We start from the raw sequence: 27,564 nt of genomic DNA on the forward strand, positions 1-27,564 counted from the left end.
ATGTGTCAGTCGGTCAAATCCACGCGCTTCGCACCGGCGAAGTACCGCTTTTAAATTTTTATTAAGAAGAAAATAAAACGTTTTTAAATTGAGGGAAAATATACTAATAACAGTTTGTTAAGGATCAGTTTTTTTGTGAAGCTGCCTTTACTCGAGTGATCACTTCGACCTGACTTGGTGGCCAAGTGTAAGCGTTACCTGGAAGTAACCACCCATACAATCAGATTGTGAATCAGACTACGAATGCCGTGAATGTAATTACACACTCACTGCACTTGCTTACGGTAATCGAACCTCGGACGTCAGCGCTAGAGGGGCTTAGCAGCGGTGAAGTATTGCTTTTAAATTTTAATTAAGAACAAAAGAAAACCTCAGAGGTTCGATTCCCGAAAGGGAGTGAAGTGAGTGTCCGGTTACCTAGCAGGTAACGCTTATGGTCGGACAGCAAGTGACGTAACATCAGCCACGGTGCCTTCAGTTGTGAGAAGCAGATCATAGAATGATTGAAAATAGTTTTGCATTTACCTTTTTAGTAAAAGGCGAGCTTTTAAGCCTGAGAAATCACCCCGTAAATGCACACGTTTAATTGCACATGTGTTAATATGTATGGTTACACAGTATTAAAACACAGTGAAGAACATGATTTACCTTTGTTCCTGCGTTTGATAAAAGGCGAGCTTTTAAGCCTGAGAAATCACCCTGTAAATGCACACGTTTAATTGCACGTGTTAATATGTATGCTTACACAGTATTAAAAGACACTCAAAAATTAACGTCATTTACCATCAGCGACGGTGCCTTCAGTTGTGAGAAGCAGATCATAGAATGATTGAAAATAGTTTTGCATTTACCTTTTTAGTAAAAGGCGAGCTTTTAAGCCTGAGAAATCACCCCGTAAATGCACACGTTTAATTGCACATGTGTTAATATGTATGGTTACACAGTATTAAAAGACAGTGAACAACGTCAGTTACCTTTGTTCCCGCGTTTGATAAAAGGCGAGCTTTTAAGCCTGAGAAATCACCCCGTAAATGCACACGTTTAATTGCACATGTATTAATATGTATGCTTACACAGTATTAAAAGACAGTCAAAAATTAACGTCATTTACCTTCGTTCCCGCGTTTGACTCGTGCTGTAAATCTCTTCCTTGTTTTTAGGTCACGTGATTACGTAGGAGGCGTGATGACGTGATACGTGACTCCGCCTCCTCCATTACAGTATATGGACAAAAAATATGTTCCAGTTATGACCATTACGCGTAGAATTTCGAATGAAACCTGCCTAACTTTTGTAAGTAAGCTGTAAGGAATGAGCCTGCCAAATTTCAGCCTTCCACCTACACGGGAAGTTCGAGAATTAGTGATGAGTGAGTCAGTCAGTCAGTCAGTCAATCAGTCAGTCAGTCAGTCAGTGAGTCAGTGAGGGCTTTGCCTTTTATTAATATGTATAGATATATATAGATATAGATATATATAGATATACATATTTAGATATAGATATATATATATGTATGTATGTTTATATATATATATATATATATATATATATATATATATATATATATATATATGTAAGCTTATAAGTACTGCCTTACTTCTCTTTAAGAAAGGAAGATGTAATGATACTTGATTTAAACGATTCCATGTCTTGGTGGGTTTGCGTAGCTTATTGTCAATATCTTTACACCTGTTTTTAAGACTTATTGACTGAAACGGGCTTTCACGAAAAAAGTTAGGGCTTTGCTACAGGATACACCCTCCACAAGTTAAGCAAGTAAAAATAAAAGTGTATATTTCTGTTTTATTTAAACCTTTTAAGTTTGTATGCATAGCCCCATTTGGCTGTTTTAGTTTTTTTTTTTTCTTTCTTCAGTAATATTTAATCTCCTTAAAGAAAAAGAACATATGCATTTTACTTTTTTTGTATCTCTTTAGTAATATTTTAGTGTAAAAGGATAACCAGTATTTAAACCTTTTATGTTACTTTATAAAGTTATTTTACACAATGTTGAAAAATTAATAAGAAAGCTACATAATTTGGCAGCTGCTGCTTTAATTTTATTATATACATATATATATATAATATATGTGTATATGTATGTATATATATATATGACAGCAACACTCATAACAATGACAACACAATTACATTGACAATCATGTTACGTTATTTTTAAAATGTTTCCTTTACTTTTTCATAACCTCTTTAACACACTACTTCTCCGCTGCGAAGCGCGGGTATTTTGCTAGTAAATAATAAAACTGCAACTTGCATTTATAATGCTATTTGTGGTATAGCCCTACGGAAGCGTATTTGGGCCACTGTGAAGAAAATAAAATATAGACACAGGGAACAAAAAAAAAACTATATGTTGAGAATAAAGTCGACATGTTGACTTTATTCTCGACATTTCCACTTTAATCTTGATGCTTATGTCGAGATTAAAGTCGACATTTCCACTTTATTCTCACAGTTTATGTCGAGATTAAAGTCGACATTTCCACTTTATTCTCATAGTTTATTTTATAATTAAAGCTGAATGTCGTAAACTAAACTTTATCCTAAAATCAATGTTTAATTTACTAGATTTTCTCAAACCCCGTCATAAGTTAATGTAGCACATTAAATGCTTTGTGTTGTGTTCCCCGACCCAGTTGTTAGTCACTGTGCTCTTCTTAAACTGACTTCCTCCGCACTAAGAGCACGCGCTGGCAGCGATCACCACACAGAATACATTCACTTCATGATATTCCTGCTCTCTGAAAATTTAGAATGCTTAGATATATACTTGATATCATTTTCAGGATGAAATGCTTTAGCAGGTATTAAACATGCATGGTAGCGTGGCGGTAGTGCTGCTCCCTTGCAGTAAGGGGTCCACAGGTGTACGTTCAGTGTAGAGAACTTTATGGCAGGTGTGACGAGGCTCCAAAAAACTGGATGTATGAATGGGTATCGCACAGGTTTAACTTAAATATTGTGTAAATATTGGGTTTGTGATGTGGTGGTCGGAGACACAAACACAGAATTCAATGGATGTTCTTCTGAGTGGGCTTTCTTTATTGCATGCATGCTGTCTCTGTCTGATGTACTAAACCCTCAGCTCCTATCCTTCCTTTTTCTTTCTCCACCTAACCAATCACCACATGATAAACGTCGTTGTGAAATTAAAACTAGTTATAAACTTAGACCACGGAGTGTTCAGAACTTTAAAAAAATCTTCGTTATACATGTTTAATTATGCCATCCATTCAGGGTTGTGCCCATCCCAGCAAGCATTGTGTGCGAGGCAGGAGGAAATCCTGAACACCAGCACATCGCAGGGTGAATACAAGCAAAACATACACTAGCAGGGTCAAGATAGCATAACAAAACCCCACATCCTACATGACTTTGAAAGGAAACTGAAGCACACCGAGTAAACCCACCAGAAAAACATGTAAATTCAAGGCAGGGTACACCTGAGACCCCCTTGCTGCCAGGCTGCAGTGCAACCTCCATGCCACCATGCCCCCACATGATTAATACATGCTTTAATGCATTTCATCATGAAAATTATATCAAGTATTTATCTAAGCATTCGAAATGTTCAGGCAGCAGGAATATCATGAAGTGAATGTATTCTGTGCGGCCAGTCAGTTTAAGAAGCACGTACCACTTTAACATGGGTTGGGGAACACTTAACACAAAGCATTTAATGTGCTACATAACTTATGACGGGGTTTGAGAAAATCTAGTAAATTACATATTCATTTTACGATGAAGTTTAGTTTACGATGTTCTACTTTAATGACAAATTACGAGAATAAAGTCAACATGTCGTCACACTATTACACAGTACCCAGGTACATTACAATGTATTGAAAAAAAATAAAACAAGTACAACTATCCAGTAGTACAGAAACAGTATTCACAGATTTGAACATAATTGTCCACATCTGACCTTTTAAAACCAAAATATCTCCGGGCAATGGATGTGACTCCTTTTTTTCGGCAAAAGTTCTTCTATGTCATCATGTTCAACTTTATTGTCTGCTACAGCTTCAGTTTTGGAATGTTCTCTGCCCATTTTCACCACGCAATACCTCCACTACCACATGAACTCCGCTGCATGCCTATTTAGTGGTGTAGCAGTGAAAAAGAGCCCTTCACAACACTTCCGCTTATGCATGTACTCCATTGTATCTGTTTAGCGGTGTAGCAGTGAAAAAGGTCCCCCCTTAAACAGTTTCCTGCTGCGCCACATTCCGAACGTTGTTTAGGCAATTTAAACCGGTGTTGCGGTATAAGAAAAATCCATATCATAACAAAAATAAAAAACGGTTTTCTGTATGAAGCGGTATACCGCCCAGCACTACATCAGAGTAGACCAGAACCTCCTACTGTACTAATGGTGAACTACAGAAGTGAAGCATTGATATTGTAGGACATTCTTCTGACACTCATAATAGGATACATGTTAAAGACAAAGAACACCATGGATTCTACTTTGTATTATATTATTCTATTGGAAAAGCCTTTCTGTCAGTTCCAGAAAGCTAAAAGTGACTGAAAACTTAAAACTCAACTTTATGTCTGAGTTTAAATTTATTGTCGGGAATACATGAGTGAAAGCATATGGTCTGAATTCATGAAGGTACCCAACAAGCATGGAAAATCTTACTCTGCATTGAGGAATGGTCCCAGGGCCCTCCGAGTGTGGCTTTCAACCTAATTAATGGCTTTGTCCAGTCATTTGTGCCGATGGAGATTGCATCAATTTCCAGACAAAGGAGATGCAATTATTTTGATACTTATGTTTATCAAGAATAAAGTATTATTCATTTAAAAGCTCAATCCATTATTTTTCAATCCTGCTTAATCCAGTTTCTGGTAACATCAGACCACTCTCACACTGGACCGCTTTCAACTCACCAATTATCTTCACCTGCAGACATGGGGAGAACATGCATGAAGGTTTTCCTATTTTTGTGTGCCACATTTTGCATACACTTTAAAATATAGCTTAGAATGTCAAGGGTGCAGATAATTCTGGAGACCTCTGTGTATCTCAGGTTCTGTACTGTGTATATAAAGATGAAGCAAGCAGTCAGTCAGTCATTATCCAACCCGCTATTACCTAACACTGGGTCACGGGGGTCTGCTGGAGCCAATCCCAGCCAACCCAGGGCAGGAACAAATCCCCAGGCAGGGCACCAGCCCACCACAGGGCACACACACATCAAGCACACACTAGGGACAATTTAGGATTGTCGATGCACCTAACCTGCATGTCTCTGGACTGTGGGAGGAAACCCACGCAGACACGGGAAGAACATGCAAACTCCACGCCTGGAGGACCCGGGAAGCGAATCCAGGTCTCCTTACTGCTAGGCAGCAGCGCTACCACCGTGCCGCCTATGAAACAAACAGTGATACTTAAATTTAGAAACGGTCAAGGATGAAATTCCATTTAGAATCTGTAGACAAAAAGAAATAATTTATGTTAAGAGATGTCTCTACATATCTCACTGTTCATCAGTGCAAGGAAATTGATGCTAACACCTTTTTTCAATTTCAGTCTCTGAAAGAGTGATGCAGATGTTAAATCAGTATAAGAAAAGATATTCTGGAATGAGCTGAGTGAGGAGTTCTTAAATTTGGTGCAATAATCAATTCCTTGCGCCAGCTTTCCCTTATTGTCCACGATTTTCTAAACACCATCCCATATCCACAGCAACAAGAGTATGAATAGGAAGGATGCACAATTTAGTGTTATTATGTTTGTCAGCAGAGCCCTGAAAGGCCATTTGGGGAAATTTTAAACATGCTATACACCCACTCTGGAAATGATGGCTTCACTGTTGTCCATGTTCTCAAAAAGTATCAATTAAAATACACCTGACATAACAAAGCATGCTTAATTCCTCTTACAATTATGTTTAAACAGAGCTCAATTTGACATTATTGGGTGTCAGTTCATCATAGAGCTCACTTACGCACCGACCACAATTAATTGAAATGTGCTGTAATTTTCTGACACTGGATAAAAAAAGATGATTTTTGAGATTTTCAAAATCTGAGCACAGCACCAAACTGTCAGAGTGTTAGCTTCATACTGCATCTATACTAGAAAAGACTTCAATGGAGTCTTTAGCAGTTTGGAAACTGTATAAAATTTGAAAATATGTTCATCTATTTTTTACCACTGTCTTCAGTCATATTTCCAGGTGTAGCAGCCCTCTATTGCAAAAGTATAAAGCACAACATAGAACAAATGACTTAAATACATCATTTATCTAAATAACGGTTTGGTGAAAATAGATTAGTGATTGATTTTCATATGACATGGGATTTTTACACTTTTTGTGAACACACACTTGAAGATCAGTGCTCGTATTTATCAAGTATCTCAGAATTACTCCTAGGAATTGCACTAAAACCCTGGCTAGGGTAAGAATTTGTCATACCACAGAGTAGGAAATGAAAAGTATTTATGTTTGAGAATGAATGATATCGCTATGTTACGGCACCAGAAGCTGCAAAATGGCACTCATGAAGACATTTTGTAGTTTCCTTGGAAATCATGATGACTCTGTAGTTTTCTTGTATCAATATTAAGACTTCACCACAAAGTTAATATTAATAAAAATAGTAATAACATTCAAAGAAGTAGAAGAAGAAGAAGAATGAAAACATAATAAGGTAGGATATGGTACTAAGCTGCACATAATTGTTGCCACTTCGCTACAACATATACTAATACATACTGTACCATATAGAATTTTACTTAAACTAGCATTGAGATGAAAATGCTAAAACACATATACTGTACACTGTATGAAATTAAAACCAGAAATCAGGCACGTTTATTTAACAATGAATGATCCACAGTCGAATCACTTTCCTGCTGTTACGGTTATACCAAATCTAACCATGGACTTTTTTGCTCTATTACTGAAGTCACATTAACTCTTCCAGTATTTCAGATTATCTTTGCGTGCCGTGTCTTGCTCCATGCCTCAACCCCATATCTTCTGCAAGGCTCTCTTTATCCAATACTCCAAGATTCTTCACCTGCCATCTTGAATCTTCCAGGACTTGTAAAGTGAAATGCAAATGTTCCAGAGGTTTGTGGAGTGCAGAGCTCAGCATACTTGTGTGACATTTCGCTGTCAGTCACCCATCCAGCACTGTTTATCTTCAGGGTAATATGCTTGAAACTACAGCTGTTTGTTTCCATGATCACCAGTGTGTTGCTACTGTGATATTGTTTGTGATTCACATATGTATGCTCATCCACACTTTGATAAATTTTTAATAAATACAGGCACAGGTCTATACCTAAAATTTAACATTTCATTTGTTTTGGCAAGAGCAGGCAATTTGTCATCATGTGTCCTTAATGAACATATCTTATGCAACTACACTAAGAAGAGTTTCCATCTCCTCTGTTTGTTAGTTGCTTTGAACATCTTTAATTTTTTGAAATGTACAGCTATTAATTACTGTTAATAGGCTAACTGATAGCTGTATTAGTATTCTGTCATAAATCATGAAAAGATGTGACAAAACTCCTTGATTCACTGAGTGTGGAGTAGTGAAATTTCCATCCATACACTTTCGGTACCTACATAGTCCAATAGATGATTACAAAATGTGAAGGCTTTTCAAGTTAGACATATGCTACATTGAAACAAGAATGATGTCAGGCATAGAACATTATGAAAAGACTCAAAATCAATGTGCTCTGAAGTGAAACAATGGAGTGCCATCTGAGCGAAATTAAGTAAATAAAAAAACAATTACAAAATGATTAATCAAATTGGAAAGTGAAGTATATAAATGTGTCATTCAATTGTGAAAAAATGTAAAAATATTAATGACATGAAAAAATGCAGCAATATACTGTACGAGTCATTAAATTATAACAAAAAAGCTTAAAAATAAATGCAAATCATCTAATTTTTATGAAACACAATTCCACTGTTTTATTTAGTTTCAGTAATTTTAAATATTTTAAATTTAATTATTGCAGATTTTATTTCAAAATGGTTTTATTTTTAATTGCTTTTTATTAATAAACTGGACTTTTCCGATGGCTCATTTCAGAATGGCTCTTTTAAAGGCAGTCCTATTTATTTCAAAATGCGTCTTTTTCATGATGAGTTTGTCAGTAAAAGGACTTTCAACATCTATTGAGACATACAGAGTTGGCTCAGGTGTATTTCTAACCCTCAGGCCATAGGTTTGATAAGCACACTATAACCAATTACTGATGTACTGTAACTGAGATTTCTTAAAGATAAGGCTGGGAGCGAGTAGTAAAACACAGTGTGACAAGCAGCACCCCAAACCAACACAACCTTACAGACATAATTACAGTGTGCAAATACAAGGTTTATCAATGACAATGACCATTACAAATGCTTCTTAATAAACACAACCACAACTTCAAATATCTCTTCTTTTCCTCCACTCCTCCCACGTGAGCGCTGTCCTCTTCCACCTGACTCCAAATCACCTGGATGAGACTGAGCAGCTTTTTTTATCTTGGACCCAGGTCAAATGGAAGCCCCACAAAGTAGGGAACATAGACCACTGCAGCACCCAGGGATGGTGCCACCTGGCATGTAGCCCTGCTCATTTTTTTTCTCTCGTTCTGACATCCTACTAGCCTCCCGGCCAGGTAAGAGTCTTCCGTCCATCCCTGCTGGGAAAGCCAAGGTGCCCACTCACTGGCATGACCTCCTGGCCAGGTAAGGAACCAGAACCCATCCTGACAGGATGCTAGCACATGCATGCTGTCCATCACAACAAAAAATGCAAATCTTCTTTTCATTTCCTTGTGCTTCTCACCTGTTGCTGCAAAAATTCCAATCCCACAATTTTCCTTGCTAAACTCTCCATGACAGTACAGAAAGTCTCAGTACACAAAATCAGCCCTTGCTCTCTCTCAGAAGGTCTCAAGCACATTCTGTTCTGCCCTGGGTATACCCTTTCACTTTTTAAGACACAGACATAATTCATATGGAGAGGGGTTCATCTCAGCCCTTTAATTGCTACAAATAAGGAATCAACATCTTTGTCCATATGAATGGTGTCCAACTTGCAATCATTAACTCAATTACATAACAGGTACACATGCTGCCTATTTATAGAGAGAAGGACGTCAGTAGATCAGTAGTGAGTGGATAAACTCTTTTTCAATGGGCACAGTTTAAATGTGATGAGATTAATCTATTAACTGGTTTAGACAAACGGAAACAAAAAAAGTGAATGTTTTTGTTTTGTCCAAAGAAGATCAATTAAACATAAGTGCATGATTATACCATGTTGTCTTTTCCCCTGTGTTTGCCACAGAAGAAACCACATCACAGCTTATGGCTAGGTTATAGGTTATCGCTAGGAATACTTATTAAGCAAAGGTATATTTAAAAATAGCTGCCCAGCAGTACTGAGAAGCAGGAATATTATTTGATTATTTAATATTACATATAGTAAATAAACAGTCTATTTTTCCTAAATCTATAGACATTCTTATATACTGACATGATTAGACTTTATCACAGACCCAAGGTTAGAGTTCAGTACCAAGTTGCTGACTCAATACCGCAGTGGTTTGTGCTACTACCGCACAGTGGGTCGTGGGCACATTCCACCTGTTTCCATCTGTGTGTGTGTGTGTGTGTTTAGGTACTTCTATTTTCTTCTCACATGCCAAAGACAGGCATGCTGCTGTAACAGACCACTCTAAATTATCAGTCTATTAATGAATGTCAGTGCATGATTGAATGAACTCTGCGATGGATGTGTGCCCAGTTCAGGGTAGGTTCTTGCCTTGCAGCCAAAAGCTCTGATTTCTGTGACCTTGACCAAGATTAAAAAGGAAGAAATGGTTGTATAGTGGAAGGAATTTTTGAATGGAGAATCAAGAACTATATCAAAAAGAGCAGATCAGTATCTTTTTGCTCCCAGTTAAATTAAGCTGGGAGCTTAATTTATTTCAATGTGAGAATAACAGGTTTGTTTTGGTGGACAGAACTTTTACACTATTAAATGTCTGCCGACAGACTACAGTTTTATTCAATATTATTCAGAAAATTAGTAAACATATCATCATTTCCATTTGAGTCTCCTTTCAGCAGGCTGAGTTGCTGTTTGCAGAAGAGACACTTAGATCTGCATGAACCAAAAGTCACATCAACTAAGATGAAATGTGCATTATAAAATCTATCCTTTGATGTTCAATTCAATTCAATTCAATTCTTTATTGTCATGTGTACAAGTACAAGTACCATGTACAATGAAATGCTTTCTTGTATGTGCCCCAGCAGACAGTGAACATAGACAAAAAAAAAACCCACACACAATAAATAAATGAATATAAATAAGTAAATAAATAAAACCAGAATCCTAGGAATAAATAGAGACAGTGGCAGAAGTATATGTGCAGGTAGCAGTGGAGGTGACACAAGGTTACTGATTGTTCATGAGTCTGTTCATGAGTCTGATTGCAGTTGGGTAGAAACTGTTCCTGAACTTGGAGGTGCGCGTCCAAATGGAATTTAGTTGCTTCCCAGATGGGAGGAGGGTGAAAAGTGACAGTGTAGGGTGGCTGGGGTCCAGCCTGATACTGTTCACTTTCCTGAGACAGCGTGTAGTGTGGATATCATGGATCGCAGGGAGCTATGTGCCTGTGATCTGCTGTGCTGTGTTCACCACATGCTGCAGAGCTCTGCAGTCCTGAACTGAGCAGTTGCTGTACCAGGATGTGATGCATCCTGTCAGGATGGATTCCACAGTACGCCTGTAGAATTTGCACAGGGTTGTGGGGGACATCCAGGCTTTACTCAGTTTTGTGATGTAAGATTTTGCATATAACTTGATAAATATTTTGTATGTCTTTATTTGTAATTTAGGCAAAGCAATGTAATTTAGTGTTACATTAGAGAGAAGTATTCAGGTTTACCCCCGTTTAGGAATGGGTCTCTTTGAATTTTACGACAGAGATGGGGGGGATGTGCCTTAAACCAGTTTGGCGAGTATTTCTCTGCTAAAGTCTTTCAACCCCCGCAAGGAAGCCAGGTTACCTTAACATATGGTTTGGGGGCAGGTGTTAAGATGTTCTGTTTCCCCATTGGTCTGAGGTATAGCTGTTTGGAATTGGCTTGTCTCAGAGGCCTTTAAGTACTATGACGCCCTACTGGCTCTAGGGGTTGGACAGAACATCTATAAATTTACTTGCTTAACCTTACACTATTTCTCTTACTAACATCTGAAAGAAGCATCTCTTACCAAACTGATGAAGACCATCACACCATGAACTGAAGAAGACAACACAATGGAGAGCACAACAGCAGTAAGTGACATGTCACTTTTTTCTCCAGGCTCGATGAGACAGTCCAATTCTCATCCTCAACAAGTTTGTTTTTACCACTTGCTATGGAATATGGCTTTTATGTGCTTAGAAGACAAGGCACGCTGGGATGTTATAGTGATAAGCCACACTTAAAATATAGAAGGCTGTGTTTTTATTTCATTAGCAATGCAAGTGAAGATGCTCATTCAAATCTGCTTTGCACAAAACCTAATAATAACATACAGTAAAGTTGAACAGAGGGCAAAAAGTTTATTTGTTAGTATTTGTCCCCAGTGTTATGTAACCACATTTTTTTTACATCAGAATGAGAAATAATCAGCATTCTTTAAGCTTTCTGCCTCCTATGTAGCATACTATAAAAGCCAGCATCTGCCACCTAATAGGACAAATGATCACATAACAGCACCCTGTTGAAAAAGGCATTGAGTTCTGTTGAATATCTGAAAAGGAAGTGAAAGATCATTTAAACTTTCCGTTGATCAAAAAAAGCAAAAAAAAAAAAAAACTGATGACATCTTGCAGAGTAACAGATTAGGAATACTGATTAAGCAAATGTATTTTAAAAAATAGCTGCCCAGCAGTACTGAGAAGCAGGAATAGAATCTGATTATCCAAAAAAAAAATGCACGATAATCAAATACCCACAAGAAAGCTCTAATCCATTCGTGGTTGTAAATCATCCTCAGCCTTGGCGATCATCGTTCATCAAGCCTTCTGACTGCATTCTGATGAAAACCATTTACATCAAGATAGTACTATTTATGTATATATCAAGATGATTATATTTTCTAACAATTTATTGCAAATATTTATATCAAAGAATTATGTACTGATCATCTTGATTTTGTGCATACTATTTACTTAATATTCCTATGTAGAATAAAAAAGGGTATTATTTTCTCTTTTAAAATGTTAAATTCCCTCCTTGTTTTACGAAACGGTGATCCACCCCAGGTGGGTGGCATTTGTACCTCCATTATGGGCTTGCAGTAAATGAAACTGGCTCACACCTACAGGCAGTGGCATCACATCTGTTTTCACGGCTAACTAGGACTACTAAGGGCGCATGAATCCTTTAAACAGAGACAGACACCCTGAAAAAGATTTTCTTCACATTGGCAGTAATAAGTATTGGTTCTACATTTAGGGGAACTTTCCTATGCAGTGAGGTTTGGTGTGTTCCTATTCTATATGTCCTACGTGGCACACATGATGACATTACTGGGAAATCTGCTGATCCTTAAGATGATGCAGTCAGTGATCAAAATTAAAATACCAGCAGGAAACAGTAAGGACAAGGAGAAAGAGTGCTTTACAGACACCTGTTCGGCACGAAACACGTTCCAGCATGACCTAAAAAATGTCTCAGGAAATATACTCTAAATGGCAGCTCACTTCTATTGTGTTCTCACCCTCTGTGGCATGCTAAAGTCAAGAAAATTTCTTTACGCCTTTGACTTGCCTTTGACTTGGATGTACTGTTTTATTTGTGTGGATTTTGATGTTTGTAGTGAGCATTGCTCAGTTTTGAGCTCTCCTTGCATCCCATATCTGCTGTTATTTAAAATTTTACATTGAAATTCTGGGTATAAAACCTTTTCTTTTTACGCTTGTTCTTTTGTATTATCCATTACAATTTGCTTCCTAACTCATTAGTGTTCTCAATCTGGCCTGTCAATAGTAAAACAGTACACTTTAGATATTTGTAATTCATAATCACCGGGAGTTTATCAGAATGTGTGGATCACTTTTTTATGATCCATTTATCAGTTACAAAGAATATCCCCGCAGCATAAGACATAAAGCAGGAACACTAGGCACAACACCATATTCTAGTTTAAATACGTAACATAATCTTTTGCATTACTGTGCATTTAACAAGCAGGAACCAGATGAAATGTGCCTTATATTCTAGTTGTTTCGACAGGATGTAACTTGCAGAAGGGTAGATGGGTATAAAATTCACATTAGGAGATTTTTATTGTTTACCATCTATTTTTTATCCATTCCAATTGCAGAAAAATCCCAGAAAACTAAAATTAGAGTTATAAACCATTATCCTCAAATTGCTAGAAACCAATTTTTCAACATATCTTTTATAAATCTATGTTTATGGCAAGGGAAAAGCCACATCCATGAATCATGCCATTCCACACAAGCATCATTTAGAGTGTACATTTTCTTGATTAAAGCATGAAAATGTTAATTTACCTACATGAAAATTCTAATAAACTTTTGTCATGGTGCTGAAGTATAGGATGGTGCTGAAGTATAGACTGCAAATTGATCATCTGAATTTTCTGTTTCCCTATTTATGTATTACATCTTACAGCCAAAAAGAGATGGAACTTATTTTGGCAGCACAAGCACAAAACAGGAGCCAGTCCTGGATGGCACACCTATCACTGGTGCACACAGAGCTACATTCACTCACAACATGGCCTTAAACAAAATGCAACTCTATAATAAAAGATAAATGAAAGGTACAAATTTTTCAGTTGTGCTATGGTATAATCCATTTCACTTGATGATGGTATTATATTATGTGTTACTTTATTATGATTTGTAACTTTGTTTCTTTCATATGGTTCTATATACAAAAAGATAAATTGACGAATATAATGAATTAGTATTACAAATTCTGCAATGCAGAGCTTGGGTAGTTCTTTACATGTGTATTGTTTATTTATAATTTTACAACTTATGATTTTCACTGAACATCATACAATCAGATACTATGATGGGACAATGATTTGCATTCAGTTCAATGTCCGTTTCCATTAAAGATTTGTGGCCACCAGGGGGAGAACCAACTCCCCAAACGTGACACAAACAGATGTGAGGCACAAGTCCACCACACACAAAGGCTTTTTATCCAGGAAACTCCTCAAGCAAGAGTTTCCCACAGCAATAAGCAGTGTCACAATAAGCACAATAATAAAGCACTCAGCACTTTTCTTCCCTCTCTCTTTCTCTGTCTCTGTCTTCCACCTCCCCTCCTCCTCCAGCAAGCTTTGTCCTCCTCCTCCCAACTCTGGCTGTCTGGGTGAAGTGAGACAGCACTTTTATCAGCACTATTTGGAAGTACTCCCAGGTGTGGTGGAAGCCCAAAGCAGGGCTCTGCAGCTCCTCCCTGGCAGCCCCCATGCAACCCAACAGGGCTGTGCCAAACTCCAACTCCCATGGAGCCCTGTGGGAATCCAAGGTGCCGCTACATTCCGGGGGGCTGCCATCTAGTTCTCCAGGGGAGGTAGTGCCATGTACACATCTGCTCCTCCGGTCCTTCCTTTGTAACGGCCTCCCAGCCAGGAAAGAACCCTAGACGTCCGTCACAGCTTGCATTTATTAAATGCTGTCCATGGTTGCTTCTTTCCTGAATCTGTTACTGGCACTACAGCTTGCCTCCCATATCCTCAAAGGCAGGAAGGCTAGGTGGATTAGCAGTTTCAAACTGGCTGACTGTGAGTGAGAGTAGGCCTTGTAATAGACTGGCACTTTGTCCAAGGCTGATTCCTGACTTGTACTCATGCTACTGGAATAAGCTCAAGCCACTAGGGACTATGAGTTAAACTAAGTGGGTTTGAGGATGCTATGTTATGTAACAAATGCTATAACTACAAAATGTTATAATAAAGACAACATAATCCATCCATTTTCCAACCCGCTGAATCCAAACACAGGGTCATGTGGGTCTGCTGGAGCCAATCCCAGCCAACACAGGGCACAAGGCAGGAACCAATCCCGGGCACGGTGCCAACCCACCACAGGACACATACAAACACACCCACTAGGGCCAATTCAGAATCGCCAATCCACCTAATCTGCATGTCTTTGGACTGTGGGAGGAAACCAGAGGAAACTCACGCAGACACAGGGAGAACATGCAAACTCCACGCAGGGAGGACCCGGGAAGCGAACCCAGGTCCCCATGTCTCCCAACTGCGAGGCAGCAGCGCTACCCACTGCACCACCGTGCCGCCCAGACAATATAATAATACTGAAAAAAGTTGCTGGACACCACCTATACAGATATATAATATCTCTATGATTATGCAGAAATATGTTTTTGCTTAATCATAGTAGACAAAAATATCACTCAGTTACTCTTAATTTCAGCTAATTGTGTTTACTGTGTCACAACTGTTTGTGATGGTACAGATGTATTTATTAGTACAACTAAGGGTAAGATGCAAAAAGAAGAAATGAATTGATACCTGTGAAATGATGCTGTTTAGTGACAATTCTGCTGGCTGTTTGAACAGAGCAACAAAGATGAAGCATGGCCAGCATAGTAAGGATCATCACTAGACTCTGCAAAAGCAGTGTGATCTCAAATTGCTTTCCGAACCTATGAGATGAGAGAAAGTGAAATTGCATGGTATGAAGCTGATAAAACCAAAAAATAAAGTCTTAGCATAAATAAAAAAGCACCACCACCACTCCTCTATTTTTGCACATTAGAAATAGGCCATGGTTAATTATTTTCAATTGTCGAGTTAAACTGTTTGCATAACACAACTACCAAGGCTATTGTTACTTGATATTAGCTGCCAAATTTCTGATAAAATATATTTTTGTACATTTATTCATTTTGTAGATTTATTGTTTTTAACAAAAGAGAGGAACAGGCAAGTAAGCAAAAAAAAACAGAAAAATGTAAGTTTTAGCAAAAGAGAAGAATGTAAAAGGTACTGTAACAACCCTTGATAAAACCACACAGGACACTAGGCCTAACTCGCTGCCCTAGCTACGCTAGCACTGTTCTTCATTAGCTGTGTCACCCATTCTGCCACTCCTATCCTCTTCAGCTATTTGTCTTTCTTTTGATCTCAGGGCTCCACACCCTTCTTTTTTCCATATTATTTTGTCCTGCTTCTAATTGAGGGTAGCAGAACCTGCAAGGGCAGTATCTTTATTAAACAAATCAGTAAAATTAGGATAGAGAAAAGAGAATACAAAGTAAACATAAGACCATAATCCTCCTCTCTGTGCATGCCTAATGGCTGTTGAATTGGTCTTGTGCATCTAGAATGTCTTGCACACAGTGACACAGTACCACACCAGAATACTCTCTTTCTCATCTTCCATTTCTCTCTCACACTTTCCAGATGCTGACATCTCTTCATCCCACCAACTAAGACCCTCTCCACACATACCTGATTATTTTTTAAAATGCAGCGTTTTATATGCATTTTGGCCTTTCCTCAACAAACAAACTGCATTTTAGGTCCCTGAAAATGGAGTTTTTGAAAAACACCTTCTAGGGTTAAGATATTTAGAAACATCAGAGTGTGCACCGGTATCTTCTTTGATTGATGTCAGAGTGTGCAATGAAGCAATTTTGTGCAATTGCAGCCATAGCTAACGTAGTGCTGGTGTTAACTTTGCTAACAGAACTTATTACATGTTTACATTAAAATGAACAATTGCTTTATCACTATATTAAGCAACAGAGGTGTCAGAATGCGCTATGGAGGTCACTGCTACATTGAACACTCTGGCAACACAGACCTCTAAGTTGGTGGGACAACTTCGAGAATGAAGTGGTTGTTGCTGAAGGCAATTTTATTTATCAAGGACATCGCTGTTGTTTTTAAAGTGAGCTGCTTTGCCTACACATTGAAGGAAAGACAACTGTAATGAGATTGCCTGTCAGTGTTGTCAAAAAAGTTGCCTGCACACTCTACTATTTAGCAGACAAGGGGAGATTACTCACAACAACAAATGCCTTTGGGTTGTCAAGACAGGTGGTTTCTAAAATAGTAAGGCAAGTGTGTGAAGCAATTACAGTTCACTTGGGCCCTGTGTATATACGATAACCTGTCCCTGAGTTTAAAGTATAGGAACTTGTAGCAGGGTTTCACCACGACTCGTGTACAAATAAACTGGCCATCCACAAATTCCATAGATTATTTGAAAAGAAAGGAGAGGTTTACTCTTAGCATAGAAGCCACCTGTGATCACAACTGTTCATTTATTGACGTCGTAGTGAAATGGCCAGGTAGTGTTCATGATGCCCGTATTTTTGCAAATCCCATGCTGAACAGACATTTGAAAAAAAGGGTGATGGACATTAATCTAAATGATATTCTCTTTGTTATCTAAGCCTGTTTCATGCTGTTGACAGCGGATTTTTGTGTTTTCATTTTGATTGACATTTTTTTAAAAATGGTGCGCATGTGGATGTAATTTTTTTTAAAATGAAGGAGGAAACCTCCTGTTTTAAAAAATACCCAGGTATGTGTGGATGAGGCCTAAGTGTTTGCCCCACTCTTGTCTTGACTCTGCACTTAATCACAGCCACTTTAAACCGCACTTCTGACCTCCCCATGTAACTCACGTCTGGAGTCAGCTACAGCTTTGGGACAATAGATTAGAACTCTTTAAAACAGTTCCTATACCCAGAGACCACACAGAACATGACGCAAGGACCACATTTCATGCTTGGCAATGACTATTTTATACAAGGTAGTGAAAAATCAGGGTGAAGAGTGCAAACAACTTGTTTCCCACTAGTCTGAAGTTTGTTGTTTTGCTAAAGCTTACATTATGGTTGGTATATGAGGATTCTTCGAGCATTCTCCACTTGTACATCTGAACTTCCTCAACTATTGGCCCAACATACATTCTGGTGTTTATCGATTATGCTACTCAGTACCCCAAATATTTTCCAATTTGGGTGGGTAAATCCCAGACTCTTTCCAAGAGTAGCTGAGGGTCCTCGTGTGGGCAGATACCCCTACAGAGATTTTAACAGACCAGGGGACAGACACCCTTCATGTTTAGTATGTTTAAAAAAAATCACCACATTCCTTAAAAGCATCTGTTTCACACGCACTGGTGGACGAGTCTGGTGGATAGGTTAAACCAGACTTTAACACGGGTGTTAAAAAAGCCTGTACTGACAGACATTAGGGACTGGGATCAACTGCTCCCACTTATGCAGTTTGCTTACAAAAAAGGTTCTACAGGCAACTTCTTGATACTCTCCTTTGGTGTTCTGAATGCGAGGCAACCAAGAGGATACTTGGACCTAGGGAGCATAGCAAGAACACATAGAGACAGCACACCCCCAGCCGCTTGCCACAGTGCCTCATCACCAGCTGAGACCCATAGGGGCCAGCGGCCCGTCCCATGAGCGCAGATCTCCCACGAAGCAGGTCCTACTGCAGCTCCAGGGCTCGGTCCTGCAACACAACAAGCAGAAACAGGGGTGGAGATGCTGCCTGGACACCACCACCTGGCATCCTTCTGTGCCACACACAGGTAGTGCTCCCCCTTCCGACCGGCACCCCAGAATTTGTCCATTCTGCACCCCCTACGTGGGTTCCGTGCCCCCCCTAGTTGGGACATCAGACAGGACCGCTCGCACCCCCATCACCTCAGCCGACTTTGGGGTTTCCCTCTGCCTCCACAGAGGGCGGCCCTTCTCTGGACGTGAGCATCCTGCCTCACGTCCGCCCTTATCGTAGGAACCGGCTCTCTTCCCTCGGTTCCTCCTCTTCCTCTGGGACGCTGTGACAGTTTGGGTCTCCCTATGGGAAAGGTATAGACTCTGTCCGGTCTGAGTCCCTGTGGAGCGGCGTGAGACCAATGCTGGCTCAGGGCGTAGGGCGCTAGGACCCATGGCACTCATCAGCTGGTGTCCTGCCTGCCCTCTCGCTCTCTCCCCCCCTCACCGCGCGCTCAGCTCTCACTATCAGAGTCCCCGCTACTTGAATCTGATCACGTATTACATCACGGTTCTTTTCGCTGGGTTCTCCGTTATTCTTTGCGGGGCCAGTTCCACTTACCTGCCCCGCTGCATCCCTCCGGCCGAAGACTCCAGTGTTGCACTGATCCGCCCACTGTCGCAGCATCATCAAGGACGCGACCACCTTCACCTCCAGCTCCTTCAATCCTCTACGGAGGACGCGTATCACCTGCAAGAGCGACTCTGCAGGCTGAAGGCACTCCTCCAGCTCACGCAGAGCCATGAGCAAGCACAGTTTGTCAGCCGGTGGTGGACTTATCTTTTCGTCAGTCACACCCACCGACTGTGTCCTGTGGCGCCTCTCTTTAGGCCCAATCGAGTCCTTCCCCAGCTCGGGACGGACATTTGTTGGTCCCGCCTCCGACAAATCATCAGCGGGCACACAACACATCACACCCACAGACTGTGTCCTGTGGCGCCTCTCTTTAGGCCCAATCGAGTCCTTCCCCAGCTCGGGATGGACATTTGTTGGTCCCGCCTCCGGCGAATCATCAGCGGGCACACAACACACACTGTCCAATCCCTTGCCTGTCTCGGGGAGGGACTTCCGGTCCATGGCCATCTTATCTCCCCTCCTCCTGGTGCACTGGCGAGTCTCCAGGCAGCCTCGCAGCTACCGTGGCCTTTGAAGCTGCAGCAACTCCTTCTTCGCAAGTTTTCCAAGTGCCGCCACGCTGTCGAAGCTCCGCAGATCAGCATGCGTCTGCCACCGACGCAGATCCAGGCAGTACCTGCCTGCAACACATGAACAAAGTCCAGCCCCACAGGGCCTACTGCCATTAGGCAGGGAACTTAACTCCCGGGTCCCGTCTGTCCAAGGAAACATCTTCAGTGTGGCCTCGCTAGATGCAATGCTGTCCAGGACGCCTCCAGCGGCGCCGCACTCGTAGGAGCTCGCTGCACTCCTGCTACGCCCGTTGACATCTTCCCACACCAGGTGGGAATGGCCCATCTGCTGACTGGTGCCGGTCTGTGGGGCAAGTTGCTCTCGCGGGGTTGTGTGCGTGCCGCTCCTGTGGCACGTGTGTGGGCTCACCTGCTGCGCCGGGCCATCCACAAAATTATTTAAGTTGATGGGTCCCCGCCTTATAGCAGGCAGAGAGCCCCATCTGGGATGCCATTGTGGAGCACAGCCCGGACACAGACAGGCAGACATCGTTTTATCACCCAACACACGTTTATTTACAATAATTATATTACAAAGTGCACACATACAACCCACTTCACCCCAAAGTCCAGGCCTCTTCCAATGCCTCTCCTTCAGGTCCGCCTCCACTCCTCTCCTCCGAGCTCTGTCCAGCTACGTTCCCGACTCCAGCCATCGAATGGAGGGAGGCAGCCCCTTTTATATCCACCTGGATGTGCTCCAGGTGCCTCCCAATGAGTGACTGCTGGCACTCCCCGGTGTGGCGGAAGTTCTGGCTGTGCACCCGGAAGCACTCCAGGTGTCCCTGGTCTTCTTCCCCCCAGCACTTCCGGGTGTGGTGGAAGTGCTGTGGGCCAGGGCTCTTCAGGCATCCGGGCACCCCCTGGCGATGACCACGGGCCCCTACAGGGTTGAGCTTTCAAGCTCTGTTCCCGTGGTCCCCCTACCATCCAGGGCGGCTGCCCTCTCATGGTCCGGAAAGGGATACTCCCTCCTTCGGTCCTTCCAGGCGTCCTGGCTGGGTACCGCCCCCAGCCGCTCGCCACAATAGATATATATATAGAGTGGAATCCACTATTATTGGCACCCCTTTTAAAAATTAATCAGGAAGTCATTGACTTCAGCTGGAAAGTTTCAATACACTCCAATCAACTTAACAATTTCCAATTTAAATTAGAAACATGTTTCAGTTACATTGTTTCACATAAATTTCCAAGGGTGCCAACAATTGTGGCACATGTTTTTTTGTTAAAAATATTTAGTTCTTAATGAGGGCTTTGTTTATCTTTGAATGAACTTGTCTCAATTAAAAGTTTGTTTCTCATTTTTTTAGTGCAAGATGACGGTTCTTCAGCAGTGAGTTTTTTCTAACCCTTCTTATTAATTTAATATTAATAAGGGGTGCCAAAAATAGTGGAGGGAACTGCATATGTACATATATATACACATATACATAAATAGATTTTATATATCTATATATACTGTATATATATGTTTGAATATTTGTATAATAGATATTTATATATCAGAGGGTCCTCTTATGCACTCAATCACAAAGGATCAATATGGAATCACCTATTAAACTAACACACATCTTTGAAGATGCAGAAGACAACAGACAAACTCCATACAGCTAATGACTGACATGTTAACCCAGTGCATTGGATTTGTGAGGCAACAGCCATAATCATTATACCACTATGACACCCATTTATATTGTCATATATGTGTCATGTCACCAGCCATATGAAAGACAAATTTGGGGAACATTGAAGAAGGAGTTTGAGGTGACACTGCAAACTTAGTGTCTGTCATCTTCTTCTACAACCAGAAGGACAACAACCCAGAAGAGTTCCTCTGAGTCCACCTCTGACCTTCCAATAACACCACTCCTTCTGGACAATTATTTTGCTTTTTGTTTAATGTTTTATCTACAGTATTAAATAGGGATGTACCCCAACTGCTCTGAAACCAGGCCTTGTCTTTTGTTTATACCATATATATATATATATATATACTGTATTGTGAGGGATGGCCGGCCATTTACCCCAGCCAATACCCCCAGGCCGCTAGATGGAGCCCTCCCTGTAGCATGGAAGTGCCCCGAAGACCAGCAGGGAATTATGGACAATGGAGATTTTATTCCCAACCCTGCTGGACACCGTGGGGCCCACCAGAGGACGCTGCAGGGAGGCTCAAGGACTTATACGTGCCCTATAACCCGGAAGCACCTTATAATCATATGACCAGAGGGAACGTCGTGTTTCCGGGTTGAAAAGAAGGACTTTTTATCTGACCCGGAAGTGATAAGAAATCACATGGACTGTAAGATGGGAAACACTTCCGGGTCAGGGAATATAAAAGGACGACGGGAAATCCCAGACGTTGAGCTGAGCTGGGTGGAAGGGTGGCAACGCGTCTGGGAGTGGAGGATTGGTTATTGTTTATTGGAAATATTATTATTTGAGTATTGTGGAGTGGAGGGTGCTTTGTGCACATTTATTATTATTATTTTTATTATTAATAATAAACTATAATTTAGACTTTTATCTGGTGTCTGACGTCTAGTCTGAGGGTTCAAGGGGTCACGGAGACCTTAATCTGTCACTATATATATATATATATATATATATATATATATATATATATATCATATATACATATGTGTGGAGACCCAAAAATTTAATGGAAATTTGTCTATAAAAAAACATGTATTTATTAAAACATTTTCAAACTTCAGTCACCTTGAAAGTACTCTCCGTTTGATGCAATACACTTATCGAGACATTTTTTCCACTGTTTTCCAATTTTGATCCCTTTTAGGGCTTCTGCCGCTTCCACACTGGCAAAACATTTCCCTCTGAGGACTTTCTTCATCCGGGGAAACAAAAAAAAGTCACACGGGGTGAAGTCAGGTGAATAGGGAGGTTGATGAACAGGGGTCATGCCATTTTTGGTCAAAAACTGCTGAACACTCAGGTTGGGCAGGTTGGGCAGCTGCATTGTCATGATGGAGGAACCAGTCACCTATTTGCCACAACTGAGGACGTTTCTTCCACAATCTGACGCAACCTTTTGAAAACTTCCAGATAAATGCTTTGGTTGACTGTTTGACATTGCACAATCCCCCTCACGTCAAAGAAACAGATGATCGTTGTTTTCACATTTGACTTAACTAGTCATGCCGCACGTTGTTTGTGTAAATCAGTCATAACAAAATAGGCAAATGTGTTGAAAGAGTCTTCAAAAAAATTCACTGAAGCTGAACACAACACCTCACAACAACACCAGCTGGCATACTGATGCAGAAGGGTTTCTAGAATATTCACCTATCAGGGGAAGCATTTACTAAAAGGGGCCCGCCATCCAGAAGATAATTGTTTTTTTGCCTCCCACCAATATACTGTATATAAGTGTTAATCTATGAACCATAAAAACAGAATCAACAACAGCAGACAGATCCATCCATTTTCCAACCCGCTGAATCCAAACACAGGGTCACGGGAGTCTGCTGGAGGCAATCCCAGCCAACACAGGGCACAAGGCAGGAACCAGTCCTGGGCAGGGTGCCAACCCACCGCAGGACACGCACAGACAAACACACCCACACACCAAGCACACACTAGGGCCAATTTAGAATCGCCAATCCACCTAATCTGCATGTCTTTGGACTGTGGGAAGAAACCGGAGTACCTGGAGGAAACCCACGCAGACACAGAGCGAACATGCAAACTCCACGCAGGGAGGACCTGGGAAGCGAACCGAGGTCTCCTTACTGCGAGGCAGCAGCGCTACCACTGTGCCACCGTGCCGCCCCAGTAGACAGATGCATGATAAAAAAACAATATTCTCTCACAAGCAGACAACTAGACAACTATGCCCAACAAGGCCAAAAAAAAAACACTTTCAATGCAATATTTTAAAAGCATTTATATATATGGTCGAAAATAAAGAAAATGCAATAAGAAAATGTGTATACTCCCAAGGTGCACACCTACCAGAAGAAAATCCTAAGAATATTAGCCACCAGCAGAACAAGGCACACACGTGTTGAGAACCCATCAGTGTTGGAAGTCCTCTGGATTTCTTGATATTGTGGGATGTAAGGAACAACTCCTCCAAACACCATCAGGCAGGATGCTAGCAGGGAGATTATGGACCATGAGCTTTCTGTGACTCCTTCAATGTCCAAATCAATATCTGTATCCATATTTTAGGTAATTGCTTAAGTTCACCTCATTGAAGAACTGCTGTAAACATAAATAAATGTATTAATTAAAAAATAGATTCAATTATGTTTGCTTCCTTTGAAATGCAAATAAATCAAAAAGACAATTCAAATGCATGCCTGTAACCCAAAGTGTAGTTTCTTCTTTAAGGTCCAAATCTTTCAAAAGGACTTTTGGTTCAACAAATATATGAGGCAAACACATCTTCTGCTAGATTTATATTATATAAGTTGAGGTGCAAAAAAAAAAAAACAAATCTACACCTACTTTAACTACTTATTAAAAGTGGTTAAAATATGGCTATGATGACCACATAGATTTCTGCGTATCCTAGCATATTTGGCTCATCTTCTATACGTAAAAATATAAAACATAATCAACCATCTGTTAAGTTTTCTAACTGATGACATGTTTATAAGTTATATAACCAAAATGAAAATTAACTATTAGTCATGTTTAATTTACAACAGAGAAACTTATGCATCTTTATCTACAGTGGACCCTTGACTTACGAACTCAATTCGTTCGCAAGGGCTGGTTGTAACTCAAGTTGGTTGTAAGTCAAGACTATTTTTCCCATAAGAAATAATGGAAATGCCGTTAATGTGTTCCGAACTTCCCACAGCAACACTTACTTAACTTTTTTTAATAAAAAAGGGTTGTATAATGTGCATAATTTACCAAAAACACCAATAATTTTTCTAATGTACTAACCAAAAAGTTATAAAATGTGCCTAGCCTACCAGAAACAACAATTTCATACTGTACTCACCATTTAAGTTAACATCTTTGGCTTGCAGGAAGGAAGGAGGAGAATGAAATGGAAGGTGGTTATTGTTTGGAAGAAGCTTCCTTATACAAGTCTTTTCTTTGTAAAATTGTCAAGATGGTGGATTTCGACATGCTGTACATATTAGCGAGATTGGTCACACGAACGCCACTCTCATATTTCCACACAATTTCCTTCTTCGTTTCAATTGTGATCACTTCTTTTACCTTCGTTACCTTCTCTTCCGTCCTTAGCAATTATCGAAATAAATTATATAAATCACTGCACTGACCGAAATTACGTCCACAAACACATGTATCTGGGCTCCGACTGACGCTTACAAACGCTCTCGTCTGTTTGTTTACAATCGCACAAGCGGATACACGTGACCGTATTCGGGTTGTAACACAAGACGTTGGTCGTAATTCAAAACAAACATTTTGGTCGTAAACCAACTTGTTCGCATGTCAGGCCGGTCGTATATCAAGGGTCGACTGTAGTTTAAGAAAATACAGCTATGGATTCACTTAATTACTAGCCCATTCTGTTGGTTGCTATTTAGCCTCTAAGGCTGTTAAGGGCACTTTCAATGCAAACTACTCCAATTGATGAGGCTCACTGTGCTCTTAATAAAATAAATTTAGATGGATAATAATCCAGTTAATTGTCACCTTCTACATTATAAGCTTATCTGTTTCTACAAGTACAGTAAGCATGATCTATCGAGACACAGGCAGTCAGAACCTTTTTTACTAAGACTACTGAATTTAATGTTAGAAAAATAACTATGGGTATGACTTCAAGTTTGCAGCAAATTCAAAAACATATATTAATATAACATATTTTCATATAAAACTCTAGTTTGAAGTGTTTCATAAATAATAAAAGAAAAGAATACAACACAAAAACAATAAGAGGTCAAGGTATAAATGAAAGAATACCTAATTTGGATCATTGTTTAAATAAATGCACTCAAAAGAAATTGATAAACTTGATCAAAATGAATCCGGAAAATATATTTCAATTAAATCAAGGAAATCTATGGGAATTAAGTGTTTTGGTCATAGAATGAGCGGTTGGCATGTGAAACAAACAATATAATTATCAACTGAAAGTGGATATCCTAATAATGTTCAAAAAGCATATGGACATGATTTTTACAGCCAAAAAGTCAAGTTAAGCTCTAGTTTGCAGTTTTTCTTCCATTGAAAAGCAATAATCATTCATCTTGTTTTGAAACACAAATTATAATGGATTTCATGCATCCGTCCTTCAGTTCAACAGAGTCTTATATGAAACCGATTTTCATACTAAAAGGTAATATCTGGCATGAGAGAGAGAGAGAGAGAGAGAGAGAGAGAGAGAGGTTGGGAGTATGTCCTGATTTTACAGTGTGTTGCCATACCCAAAACACGATGAACCACCCGGATTGTGATCCCAGTGCAGCTATGCAACGTGTGACACCTCAACCCCACCCTGGAATATTGTGAGGTTTTTATAAGTGGCTAGAGTGTCAGTCCTGCCACCAAACCCTAAGTTTTCCCTGCAAGTTGGAGGACCTACTTGCAGGGCTAGATGCAGATTAATGTCATACCCAGGACAAAGCAATTGCAGGTTAAGGGCCTTGCTCAAGGGCCCAACAGAGTAGAGTCACCTCTGGCATTTATGGCATTTGAGCCATAAGAGGCTGGGGCAAATTACCAGCTTATTTTATCTTACTTCATTCCTCAATCATTTAACATTTCAGATGATCAAATTTAGTAAGAACCCAGCTACATATTGTCCTGCATTCTTTCATTTTCTAATATGTAAAAGGAAAAAATACAGAGTTTTCGCAGAGTAACACATATAACACAACATTATAAAGTAATGACGATAAGAATTGAAAGTGAAATAATATAAAATTTGCTTCATCTAACTCCACAAATCTGACTCCCCAAACTAGTACATCAGAACAGATATTTTCAAGTTCTTTTGAGTGCTACGCTGTATAAATAACAGGATTATCCATCCATCCATCCATTTTCCAACCCGCTGAATCCGAACACAGGGTCACGGGGGTCTGCTGGAGCCAATCCCAGCCAACACAGGGCACAAGGCAGGAACCAATCCCGGGCAGGGTGCCAACCCACCGCAGGACACACACAAACACACCCACACACCAAGCATACACTAGGGCCAATTTAGAATCACCAATCCACTGAGAGAGAAAAAAAAAAATAAAAGTGAGACCCACTCCTTACATGGTAACATAATCCAGAGCCGCCTCAGGACACATAGTATATTCTTAGCAATGATTAACCCATAAGTGGTTAACAAAGAAAAAACAAATATCCATTCATCACTGATTCATAATCAATACCTTCCAGAAACAAGTGCTCAATATGCTTTTTTGTCAGTTAGTTTTGAGTAATGAAAGAGATCATAAGATCACTAGAAAGAAGACTTGACATGTTCACTTGATTTTCAGTCTCCTTTATTTAGCGAACATATATACTGTATTTACTTCTGTCAAGTTCGTGCTTTTGTTATTTATAAATCTTGGGTATAGATTCTAGCATGAATAATCAGAGTACGAAGTACATTAAATGTCCCCTAGTCAGATGGTTCCTCTTTTTCTCTCTGTACAAATATTATGTAACATACACAGTGAAAGCCATCAACACACAATAGCATGCATATATATCTATTGTATACAGGAAATAATTATCCTAAAATGTCTTTTGATTATTGAAAATTCTATAAATGATTTTATCCAACATCATACAATTATTAATCTATTATTATTAATTATTGCAATAT

At 40.0% G+C, this 27,564-nt stretch overlaps 1 protein-coding gene across 3 annotated transcripts in view; it reads right to left on the reverse strand.

Moving 5' to 3' along the window:
* The window catches only part of si:dkey-246g23.2 (solute carrier family 66 member 2), a 204,878-nt gene that overhangs the window by 133,677 nt on the left and 43,637 nt on the right, over nt 1–27,564 (reverse strand). For 2 of the 3 annotated variants that reach the window (XM_028810129.2, XM_051931481.1), the window contains exons 2-3: nt 23,763–24,014; nt 15,580–15,713 (exon numbers count right to left, since the gene is read on the reverse strand). In XM_028810129.2, coding sequence (XP_028665962.1) covers nt 15,580–15,713; nt 23,763–23,974 — 346 coding nt within the window. In that variant the 5' untranslated portion in view covers nt 23,975–24,014. The remainder of the gene's footprint in view (nt 1–15,579; nt 15,714–23,762; nt 24,015–27,564) is intronic. The other variant, XM_028810130.2, reaches the window with a different exon arrangement.

Source organism: Erpetoichthys calabaricus, chromosome 9 (assembly GCF_900747795.2).
Source record: "Erpetoichthys calabaricus chromosome 9, fErpCal1.3, whole genome shotgun sequence".
In the NCBI taxonomy this organism is placed as follows: Eukaryota; Metazoa; Chordata; class Cladistia; order Polypteriformes; family Polypteridae; genus Erpetoichthys; species Erpetoichthys calabaricus.